Below are 12,516 nucleotides of genomic sequence, written 5' to 3'. Positions count from 1 at the left end.
GTCTTTGCCAAAAGCCTGAATAGGACCCCCATTAGGCCTGACGCCGACATTTCATTTCATAGCGGATCCTATCTGGCCAGGTGACAAAAGAGCCTGATTGTGTCTTTGGAAAGTGGCCAGTAACTGTAGCCTAGCTAAAAAGGACACTTAATGGTATGTTTTGCCTGATAAAAAAAAGCCGGCCTAGCCATTAGCGGGAATAACAATGGCTCAACGTGACATTTGCGGGTCGTGGGCCAAATGAACGTAGTTTAAGGTATTACTTCTTATGCTTATGTATGACTCATTAATAAACTTGCAGCCTTTTTCTACCTTTTTTTTTCTAAAGTCAGAACAAATGATAGAGGACAAAAGTGCTTTAAGGCTGCGCATGTGCGCGCGCACCCGAGTGCGTATTTAAAACCGATTCCCCGTCGTCCAAGATGACAAAAATGACCCCATTTTACCTGCAGAGTCGCTTTTCATTTAGCCGTTGTCTTGTGAGTTCAAAGGCGCTAAAGACTTCATTGCCACGAGCCATTAAGCGAGGTTAATTGTATTTTATGGCAGAAGAAAAACTTCCCGCAATCGTCCTTCAGAGGAGATTGAAATGCTCGAGTTGTTTTGTTCTGACTCCACTTGGGCGCCTTCTGAAGCGGATGTTGTTACTCTCTTACGTTAATCAACAGAAGACCAGCAATCCATGATAACCCTGGACAATAAATAAATAAATAAATTCATCTCTTACGCAACTAACAAGATGTTAGTCTTGGAAAGTTTGGAGGCCATGATTTAATTTTTTTCCCATTCGATTACATCGCAATAGTGAGTCAACCACATCCTCATTTCCTCTCATTCTACACAAAACAAATACGGCGCTAATTTAGCCAAAGTATTCAGAGCAGACCTATGCTGTGTCAATGTGTCACTTAAGTTCCAGAAGCTGACAGAAAAAGACTGTAGAGGGTGATCAACACAGCCCAAAAGATCATCAACTTCCCCTACCCACCCCGTCCAGCATCTACGAACCTAAACGGAGCTAATTTAACCTAAGTATTGAGAGCATGCTGACCTATGCTATGTCAAAGTGTCACTCAAGCTACACAGAAGCCGACAGAAAAAGACTGCAGAGGGTAATCAACACAGCTCAAAAGATCATCAACTTCCCCCTACCTACCCCGTCCAGCATCTACAAATGCCATTGCCTTAGAAGGGCAGAACATTATAAAAGACAGTACTCACTTGATTGACTTTGCAAGCAGCATTCTGACAAGTAGAAAGCGTCTTCAAGCCTGAAAGGTGACTTCCTGCTAAATTTAAAGCATGGCTTTTTTGTTCTTGTCAGAATAGGCAGGTTCAGAAACTGACGTTAGAGAAGCTCTTGTCTCAGGACCTGTCCAGAAATACGTATAATTTCACTTGAAAACACACTAATGTTCTCTTCCATCACCAAGTCATGTCCACGCCTCTTTTGGCACCGCTATCAAGACGCAAGCCGACAGAGTGGCGGAAAAAAAAGACATCATATTTACCCGCCACGTTCAATATGCCACTTTTCTGCTATACGGCCCGCAGCTCAAAACACACAAAGGAAAACGGGGGCGTGCCCACCAAGGCATTGCGGCGTACAGGCGCACACAGACTAGCTGACGGCCGAAAAGTCACCGGGCGACGTTGCGCCTTGACATGTCATTAAAAGTCGTCCCAGGTTCCGCAGGAGTGATTTTCCGCCTCGGGACGAAGGACCGGGCAGACGTGGTGCCACGGAAGCATCCGAAAGTGAGGCTTTTTTTTTCGTTCCCGCCCGGGGAGGTCAGAGGACAAGATTCCAAGTCGCCTCTCGATACGCTTGGATTGTTTCTTCCCGTTGTTTTTTTTCTTTCCAATCTTCTGTACCTTCTCCTCGACTCAAACACAAGGTGACCCCGGGTCTGCCGTCTCCGGAATATAGGAATGGCTTGTTCAGACAGGCGGAAAAATGTCCCATTTTTTTGCCCCCTAAGTCGACTTCTTTGGAATAACTTGGCTGTCCATTAGAGGGTGAGATTGCTGGACTGAGTGGCTTGGAGGTTTTGGACGGACATGACATGCAACGGGGGTCACTTGGTCAACGGTGGTTGAGCTTGAACAACAATGATAACTGTCTTGTACTCGGCTCTGGATAGTATGTATATAAATATATTACTTCCAATTCAATTTCATGACATACTCTGCCGACAATTCAACTAGCATTACGTATATCCCTTTTATTTCACTTTAAAAAAGGAACTGTATGGCAACACAATGACTCTTCCAATGACGATATGAAAATGCGTGAAATAATAAAACCAGGGAGTCTTCAAGTTACGACCTAGTTCTTTTCCAACGCTGTAGCTTGGATTTCACGGGTCAAAGTTTACGCCAAAATACTTGAAATACATTACAATACAAAAATAAGATACTGTACTTAGCATTATTGCTGAAATGTGGGAAGAGCATAAGCATAAGGGTTTTGGAATGGTTATTTTGCAAGTGAAAACTGACTAAGACGCCACAAAAACAAAACCAACTTGCCACCTGGAATTATGTGCTTTTTCTAACCATGAAAAATACAACCAAGAACAAACTTCCTGCCAAACAGTAATATGAATTTTCTAAAACTACATCTAGCGTGGACACTACAGATTGATTGACGGTCCAAATACAAAATGACATTCTGTGATACTAATCGGGAGACAATAGATTCCATAAAATGTCAACACTTCGCATCAGATAAAAACTACTAGCTTGCTAAGACACTAAGTACGCTTGATGGAAACGCAAAGGGACTGCAAGATTAAAGGCGGAAAGTGAAAGCAAGGTCAGGAATAAGTAGCGTCGACAGAGTAACATCGATTTTGGACGCCTGATCGACGGGGAGGCGGGGCTTATTCTGGCCAACGCCCCTGAACGAGTAGACACGGCTTAGGATGGATGACTTCTCCAATGACGGACAGGCTAGCAATTCATCCACGATATTGGCCTCCGTCCTTGAACATGGCATAAAATCAGCAGCTCGGCAATCACCCCAAGAATCAATAAAAATCTCATGACCTGAGGTTTTAACCGCGAACGCAGTCGGCTTCGCCATTTACTTTTGCTCCGACCGGGCCCCGAGTGGACTCTCTGTCCCGTAGGCTTTATCGATTGGGCGCTACATGCTGATTTTGACCTGCTCTTTCCTGCTTTCCTGTTGTCGATATCCATCTTGAGGATATAACCTTTGATTGTGATGGACTGACTCGGGCAATCTTTCCTCGGCTTGAGGACAAACAAACAAACAAACAAACGAATGGAGGGCGACTGTCTGTTTGCTTTTGGGCTTTGAGTAAACTTTGGGCGAGGAATAAAATACTTCTAAAATGGACCGCGGTGTTTGTTTGCCTTACCTGAACTCTGGCGCCGGAGTCCTGCTTGATCCACTTGATGACCGTCTCGTAAACCAACTCCTCGGCTTTGGTGTTGAGGCTGTCGTTGGACAGGTAGGCCACCAGGTCCTCCTTGGACACGCTCAGAATCTCCTCCTGGCCCGCCACCTAATCGTCAAACATATTGTGAGTGGACATATTTTAGGACCACTTGTGCCCTGGTTCCATTGTTGCAAAGACAGGTAGGTATTGTTCGCAACTGCTATTGTTCTCGACCCATTTTTTTCCCCCGCTTCCCTTTTTCCGGGCCCGTCAAACATCGTTCTGTCCGACTGCATTTTCCAATAAATATCCATCACAACATAAAGGGAGTAAATGAAACCCCGGTGTTGCACGGAAAAGCTGCTGGTCCGGCATAAAAGGGTATATAGAGCTTTCATTTTGCATGACAAAGCAGCTAGCGGACTACGAGCGGGGGGGGGGGGGGGGGGGGGGAAAAGGAAAAAATATCGACAGATTTATTGGTTAAATGGAACATGTACCCTTTAAAACGCTGACTTAATTGACCTCAAGTAGCCCAGACTTGAGGTCATTTAAGATCTGACTCAAAATGTCTCCACTTGGAATATAAAATTAGCTTCTCACGGGTAGCAATTTGCAATCAAGTCTAATTACGGATGGCAAAAGACCAAGTTTTTATCTACTTTATCCGTTGCTGTGTACATTTTGATTGGTGGACTGGTTGATTAACAAGTAGGCTAAGAAGACAAACTTCGTTATACGCAGCTGTGTATGATGACAATAAAGGCTTTTGATTTTATTTGATTTAAACATGATTTTAAAAAATGGTGCCGTATGTGCGCCAAAAAAATGGAAGTTTAGACAACACACGCTAGCAAAGAGTATCGAAAAGATGTTGCCTGGAATGTTAAGTCAGTTTGTATATTTGAAAAATGAATCATTTCATGTGATGGACATTGGGAGAGAAGTACCGTAATTTCTCGCATATTAGCCGTGTCTGCGTATAAGCCGTAACTGTAAAATTACCTTAAAATCGTAGAATTTTTCCAATTTCTCTCATATAAGCCGCCCCTTGATTGACAATTTTCACCTCCACATTCATGGTTTTAATAGGGAGTACAAATGTGTTACTATGAAGGGAAAATGAAGAAAAATCATAGCATAGTTCATAGTTATTTCTAAAATACTCTATAATACTATATAAATCGATTGCTGGATTGGACATTACGAAAAGGTGTTGCCTGCATGTAGACAAATTTAAAAAGGAAGTCATGTGAGCAGTACAACCAGGAAGTGTGTCCGTAGCGGTGTAGTTTGTCATCGCTAGGTAAGATGGCGGCACCCTGAGCGAGCAATTATAGGCACAAGTGAGTTTTTTTTCTCCACATTTTATGCAAAATACGTTTTTTTTTCTTGAATTTCATTCATAGACATCAAAATTAATTTTATTTAGCGTTTTATCTGTTTATCCTTTCTCTATTTTGAAATAAATGACCGTATCGGCCGTGTTGTCTTGCGTCATGACGTCTCGTCTTTGCCATTTTGTGCATTTCAAGCCTAATTTGTGCGCATATAAGCCGTACCCTTGATTGAAATACGGCGTATATGCGAGAAAATACGGTAAACCTTGTGGAAGATCTGTTCCAAATGGATGGTTTGATCTTCAGTGTTATACTACAAAGTGTCCCGAGAGAGTTTGGATTTACCTCCGGAAAATTCTGCAGCGCAAAAGCTTTGGCCATGTTGTGCAGCTCCGTGCAAGTCATGGCTTCGGCCATTGCCAAGACGCCCAGACAGTTTGCCGCCGTCAGCTGTTTCTCTGCAAGAAGGAAGAAATAAAATCAAGATTTGTAATTTCAAAAGGGGATCCGTTCCGCAAACAACACCACGTCAATCGACGGAAAGACAAGTCATTGACCGAGGAAGGTAGGAGGTCAGATCTGACGACCCGCCAGGGCAGAACACAGACAGATTGATTAGGTCGATAGCAAGATGGCGGACGTCGAAGATGATGTCGAGGGATTGTGTCGCAGCTTATCAGCTTTCGAGCTACCTCGACACGTCTAATAACTCCAAACGCCTCGCGGGACAAACAAACAGAGCGGGAATCGATCGCGGGGAGTTGGATTAGGGATTAGCCGGGGCACATTAAAGAGGTAGATCTTCAAATGACCAGCAGGGGGAGAGCTTACGAGTGCCCTGTGATCCTTTTCGAAGCAAGCTTGAATTCATCAAAAAGACCCGAAGGTATGTTTGCAATCAACACGCAATCAGACAGACGGACGGGAAAAACTGGTCTCGTGAAAGAGACCTGATTAGATAATTGCCCTGGAGATTTATTTATTTATTTTGAATTCTAATCGGCAAACGTGAAGTGCCCGAAAATAAATGGCGGTCAGGAGAGGGAAAGTCAAAACACAAAGAAGCAGATCATTGTGGTTCAAGTTTCGCAACATTTTAAAGTAGCGCTGAAACATTTACTCGATTAAAATTCGTTGAGAAAAAAGCTTTGAATCCAATTTTCCCCCTTAGATCATTTAATCATTAAAGTGGTGTTGCGATGGTTTGTTTTGAAAGTCATAAAATATTTTATTGCTAAACCAGGTCTTGTTATGAAAACACAATCAGAGTACTACAAATCTTGATATGGGTTATACCATTTTTGTTGCGTAAACATCATGCTAGTTAGCAATTAGCACAAGGCTAGCGCTTGTCGCGACAGATACCATTCATGTACTACTAAAAGGCTAAATGTTTTATTGCTAAACCAGGTCTTGTTATGAAAACCCAATCAGAGCACTAGAAATCTTCATACGGGTTATACAATTATTCTTGTGTAAATATCATGCTAGTTAGCAATTAGCACAAGGCTAGCGCTTGTCGCGAGCAGATAAAATTCATGTATTACTAAAAGGCTAAATGTTTTATTGCTAAACCAGGTCTTGTTATGAAAACCCAATCAGAGCACTAGAAATCTTCATACGGGTTATACAATTTTTCTTGTGTAAACATCATGCTAGTTAGCAATTAGCACAAGGCTAGCGCTTGTCGCGAGCAGATACAATTCATGTACTACTAAAAGGCTAAATGTTTTATTGCTAAACCAGGTCTTGTTATGAAAACCCAATCAGAGCACTAGAAATCTTGATATTTTTCTTGTGTAAACATCATGCTAATTAGCAATTAGCACAAGGCTAGCCGTTGTCGCCAACAGATACAATTCAGGTGCTAAAGGTGCGGCAAATGAACCTAATAGCGCTTTTGAAATTAAAAATGGTAATTCATCAAAATAAATTGAGAGAATTAGCAATTAGTTCGCTTTAAGCTAAAGTTCGGATTTTTTAAAGACTAGTTTGGCTTTAAGAACTGAATTTGTGCCCACGAGTTGCTGTAATAAAATACTCCAAGGGTACCAATCGTTTCCCAGCAAATTCTGTGAATTAACGTCGGAGTAAAGCAAAAGTAGGTCGAGAAGACGGTAACATCTGACACGCTATCACTTTCCGTTCTCCCAAGGACAAACGCTAGCACCTGAACGCCGCCCCCTCTTGCTCTAATGTGCTAAAATGTCATGAATCTTGTCGAGGCGGAATGAATTGACGTCTCCGTGGAAATGAAGTCTACAAATGGCTTCCGTGTTTGCTTTCTCATTTTTTTTCCTCGGTGTTGTGTGGCCCAAATAGAGAAAAACAAATCAATAGCCGCCATTTCTGCAGTTGTCTTTTCTTCGCTCTCTCGCCTCTGACCTTTTTGTCGACAAACGCTTCCCTGGTGTTCGCCGTACCCCAAACAACTTATGAGATAAAATGCAAATGCTGACATTTCAGCCTCTTTTTTTTTATTGTTAAGGTCTCCCTTTTACAAACTTTTAAGAGATGCACAACCTTGTGATAGACGTTGCCATTGGGTTTTATGTCGCAAGGTGACACTGGCTTGGGATGATAAATTTTGAAAAGTTACTTTTTAGGCACAACAAAAGAGCAGAAACTTCACGTTGCAGAAATGAGAACAATAAAATAGAATGTTTTTGCATGTGAGTCTGAGTAGCCTGATTTTCCGATACCGTATCTTCTTCCACGAACTTTAAATAGAGCAATTGCAATATTATAACTAGCGATTTCAATAAAGCAATTACAAGAAAGTAAACTCATGAATCCCTTTTTTACAAATCGGTTGTGCAGGACTAAAATAAAGTTGCAAAATAATGACATCTTAATCTATTTTACATAAACAAAGTTCGACCTGCTATTTTCATTGTGATTGGAGTATTTTGCTGCAAGGTTTGTTTCCATAATGTGAATATATAATATATGCATATACATATATATCTAAATATATGCATATATATCTAAATATATATATACATATATCTAAATATATATACATATATATACATATATATATATATATATATATATATATATATATATATATATATATATACACAAATATATAATAGGATCACTTTTTATGGCAGTTAATGAGTTAAGAGGGCAAGTAGCCAAATAATAATGCAATATATATGTGTATATATATATATGTATATATGTATGTATATATATGTATATATATATGCATATATATGTGCACATACATAAACACATAAATACATATAAATATATACACAAATATACATACATACACATATATACACAAATAGATATACACACATGTATATGCATGTATATATGTATATTTGTATGTATATATAAGTATATATATATATATATATATTATATATATACATGGGTCATTTTCACATAATTCAGCAAATAACGGTAAAGATATGGCCCTGGACTTTCCCTTTATGTGTTACAAAGTTATAAAAATTAATTACTACTGCTTTGTTTGCCACATATTATACTACATTTGGCACCAATTTTAAGAGAAATCTATTTGAGACACAAATACATTGAGAGCCAGTTTATGTTGAATTTGTCCACTCCGTTAGATGTCCAGAATCTAGTGTCACAGTTTATAGGAATGAAAAGTCGGGTTATGATTTATTTGTTTGTCTCTATTTAGAATGTGTTGTTTAGATTTGTTTCAATAGTATTTTCACTCAAGTTGTCTTTGAGAAAAATGCAAAAGAATTGCAACTGCAAACAGTTTTACTGATGTACCTTTCATATCAGTTAGTGTGTCTTTACCGTTATCACATGAGAAATACACCAAAAAATTCACAGTAAATACACCAGGTGGCTGGTGTGGGAGAAGTACCAGGATGTTGTCAGCCATATTGTCAACGCCAGCTAAGCAGAAGCCATGAGAATGAAACTAAAACCAAGGTAAGGACCATACCTGTGAAATGTCGTAACAATTCCATGTCTTTACCGATGTCCTAAAAACTTGGTGAACATAATTACTTTGCTTTTTAATGAACTGGGCATGGTGTATGCATGCAGAACACTATCATTTACTGAGTGCCAAGAAATACCATCTACCAATGTCAAAGGCTGAGGTGGAATGTTGTGTCTTTACCGTTAATAAATTTTGTCTTTACCGTTGTATGTTTAGAAACTGTGCTGTCTGCAAGAAATACATCAAAAAGATCTACAGGGATGGAACTGATGACATAAGGCAATCAAAGGAGCAAGTGTTATACCACGAATGGGAGAAGGGAGTAGAGACCAGAATGACAAATAATGGGCCAATTGATGTTGTTGTCATCCAGAAGAAAGAAAAATCTGTCACCATTGCGAAACTCTGTGATGACCTTGAGAAAGACCTTGTGGCTCTTATGGGGCACCAATATCGTATCATTCACCAGTACAAGGAGCTCAGACTAGTAAAATCCAGGTTAAATTTTAATTAATTATGTTTTCATTAAAGTTCCAGCTAAGATATTTCCAGGCAGTGCTAGTGTTGCTAATTAGAGATAATCAGAATGCTTGAATTGCATTTTGTAAATTATTCATTTTCTGAAAGTGTCTTTACCGTTATTTGCTGAATTATGTGAAAATGACCCACATACATATACACACACATATATATATATATATATATATATATATATATTATATATATATATATACATACATATATACATATACATATATATACATACGTATACATACATACACATATAATCATACATACATACACATACATGCATACATACACATAATCATACATACATACACATACATACATACATGCATACATATACATACATATATAATTTTTTGCATTATTATTTTGCTACTTGTCCTCTTAACTCATTAACTGCCATACAATGTGATCATATTTCACTAGGACAATGACTACATGTCAGTTGACTGCTGCCATGTAGTGCATGGGAGTGGAAGCGCATTACCCAAAACACACGCGCGTCAAGATCGACTCAGACTAATTGAAACCAACACGAGAATCGTGCCAGGTAATATCGCGACTTTTAAATCCCGTTTATGACAATTGTAACGTGAACACACCCACCTAGGAAGGAGACGCAGACTTTGCAGAAGGTGTTGAACTGAAACTTGTTAGCGGCCTCCAAAAGCGTTTTGGCGTTGGCCGAATCGATGACGAGCGAGCCGGTGTAGACAAACTCCAGCAGCTGCTCCAGAACCTCGGCGCTGATGTTGCTCATGCTCAGCTTCAGCGCATCGCCGTTACGCGTCTCCCCTGACGACCTGCGGCGGTCCAAAAAAAGACGAAGCGCTTTAGAGGGGGCAACAACAGAAAATTTGGGTAGAAAAAAAACGCTCCATTCAGCAAATTCTGACACATCACCGTGAATTAAAAAAAAAAAAAGATTACACGCAGGGATGAGACACCACGGCGTGACTCAGCCGCGGCTCGGATGACGGCGATTTGTCCACGCGGCGGCGGATGCCCACGGGGGAGATATTAGGGCGTTAAGTAACACCTCAGCCATGTTTAATGTCCCATGTGAAACAATAATCTACTCAAGGGCGAGACAAATGGAAGCCCCCCACCCCGTCCCAGCCCACCTCACCTCGCCCCGCCGCCCGCAACCACTTTGAATCCCCTCCCTGCGGCCACGGAAATATGAAAAGTGCTCCGTATTAAGATGGATGGTGGTCCTTTTCCTGCGTCCATCAAGATTGTGCATTTGTTTGTTTGCTTGTTCATGCACCTGGTGAAGCCAAATGGCAATCAATGCTACGTTGAGGGAAGCTGGGAAATTTGATCGCTTGGTCAAAATGAGGGTTGGAAGCTAGTTTAAGTCAATAAATGTTTTTTTCTTTAAACCAGTTTATAATGTGTGATGTTCCCGATATGAGGGGATTAAATGCAATCTATTTTAAATGTTGGATGAAGATTTTGAAGATTTTGGCAGCTTCTCAAAGACTTGGTCTGCTAAAAATCCAATTTTGGACTGTTTTGAACACAACGTCTACAACTATTAATTATATTTATTTATATTCTTGTCAAAAGAAAGTTTGAATTGAATTAATTAGCTGTAAATTCAGTCAAAATAGGAAATTGAGTATTTTTGGTCATTTAAAAAAAAACTTAACCTGAATGTTTTTAATATTTTTTTGTAATATGCTTAGTATTTTATAAAGACTGATAAATCAGGAAAATGCTACTAAAAAGAAAATAAAACTTTATGGCTCTAATACCACCATAATGTAGATTTAAAATTGCTTATTTTTCAATGCCATTGACGATGCTAGACGTTCAAGCCATTTAGATGGGATGACAAATCAGTAAAATGTTAATTAAAACAAAATTAACAAATATTTAAAAAAATAAAAATATATAAATAAAATAAAAATTCACAAATATTTTTTTTTAAATTAACAAATAAAAAAAAATAAAACAACAAAATTAACAAATAAAAAAAATTTAAAAACAAAATTAACAAAAAAAAAAAAAAATAAAAAACAGTTTCCAGATTTAAAATGGCTCAATCGCTGCCAACCCTCTGAGTCAAAACAGCTTGGACGTCTACCGCCGTCAATCCGCTAAAAAACTGTTTCCTACAAAAGTAGTCATCATTTATCCGCCGATTTTGCAAAACATTTCGCGTTTACACGTTTCTACATTAACAAAAAAATAATAAAAAATCAAAATAAACAATTTCAAAACAGTGTACATTCAATACCAAGACCAGACAACAGGACAGGATGGTGGGAAGAGGGAGGGCAATTAAAAAAAAGAAAAAAGAGAGAAAAAGGGGGAGAAAAGGGTGAGGCAAGGGTGAGAGCATCCTTCCGCGGGGAGCCAGCAGCCATCCTTAGCAGGGAGGGATTGTGTGCTTCCGTGACTTTTCAATAAAAGATAACCCCATAAAAAAAGCCCACCACCTTCACACCTGCAATAATATCCTGTATTGTATGAACTCAAAGACATTAGTCGTCATTTGACGGGGAAGGGAGGGGGGGGGCGTTGAGAAGGACATCCAAAAAAATAAAAAATAAGACATTTAATTGTCTCCGCATGGCTTTGTCTTTTTCTTTTTTAAATGTTTTGTCCTCCTGCAAAGCAAAAAGCCACATAGCGTTATTGACCTTTATCCCGTACAAAGGCCTGCCTGTGGGGTTGGGGGGGTGGGGGGATGCGGGGGGAGAAAGAAAGGGAGGCAGAGGGGAAGGTAAAATGGGGGGGTGAAAGATGGAGGGTGACGGTGGGGGGCGGGGCTAGGCATAATGGGACTAATGAATCAAAAGTATTTGAATTAGAGGAATTAATAGAAAATAAACTACCGTCATTTACGGACTATAAGTTGCAGTTTATGATTGGTTGAGCACAAATTTCCCAACCTGGTGCCCATAGTTAGCTGGGATAGGCTCCAGCATCCCCCGCCGTGAGCCTTGTGAGGATAAGTGGGTTGTAAAATGGCATCTTTGGCTAGTGCGGTTTATACTCGGGTGCGATTATAATCCGTAAAATGCGATATTTGAAAATATGTCTGATATGCGTCGATGGAAAGTTTTTAAATTGAATTACATTTTATATGAATGTATTTATTATTTAAAATGGCTTATCGCAAGGGTGTCAGACTCGGGTTGGTTCGCGGGTCGCTTTAATGTCACATGATTTCACGTGGGTCGGACCATTTTAGATATAATTAGATTTTTTTTTTAAATAAATGGATTAAAAGAACTGGATTAAAAGCCCTGAATATTCAGGTTTTTTTTTTTAGATCTAAAACAATGTT

The 12,516-nt window shown here is 39.5% G+C and overlaps 1 protein-coding gene across 10 annotated transcripts in view; it reads right to left on the bottom strand.

The window, feature by feature from the left end:
• The window catches only part of klhl29 (kelch like family member 29), a 167,460-nt gene that overhangs the window by 54,666 nt on the left and 100,278 nt on the right, over positions 1–12,516 (bottom strand). For all 10 annotated transcript variants that reach the window (XR_013296734.1, XR_013296736.1, XR_013296735.1 and 7 more), the window contains 3 exons: positions 9,822–10,018; positions 5,093–5,205; positions 3,387–3,533 (listed from right to left, as the gene is read on the bottom strand). Coding sequence is in view for 7 of the 10 variants with exons in the window: in XM_077586484.1 (XP_077442610.1) it covers positions 3,387–3,533; positions 5,093–5,205; positions 9,822–10,018 (457 nt within the window). In the remaining 3 variants the exon portion in view is untranslated. The remainder of the gene's footprint in view (positions 1–3,386; positions 3,534–5,092; positions 5,206–9,821; positions 10,019–12,516) is intronic.

The sequence above is a fragment of the Stigmatopora argus genome, chromosome 19 (genome assembly GCF_051989625.1).
Source record: "Stigmatopora argus isolate UIUO_Sarg chromosome 19, RoL_Sarg_1.0, whole genome shotgun sequence".
NCBI lineage: Eukaryota > Metazoa > Chordata > Actinopteri > Syngnathiformes > Syngnathidae > Stigmatopora > Stigmatopora argus.
This window is presented reverse-complemented; position numbering and strand designations above follow the sequence as displayed.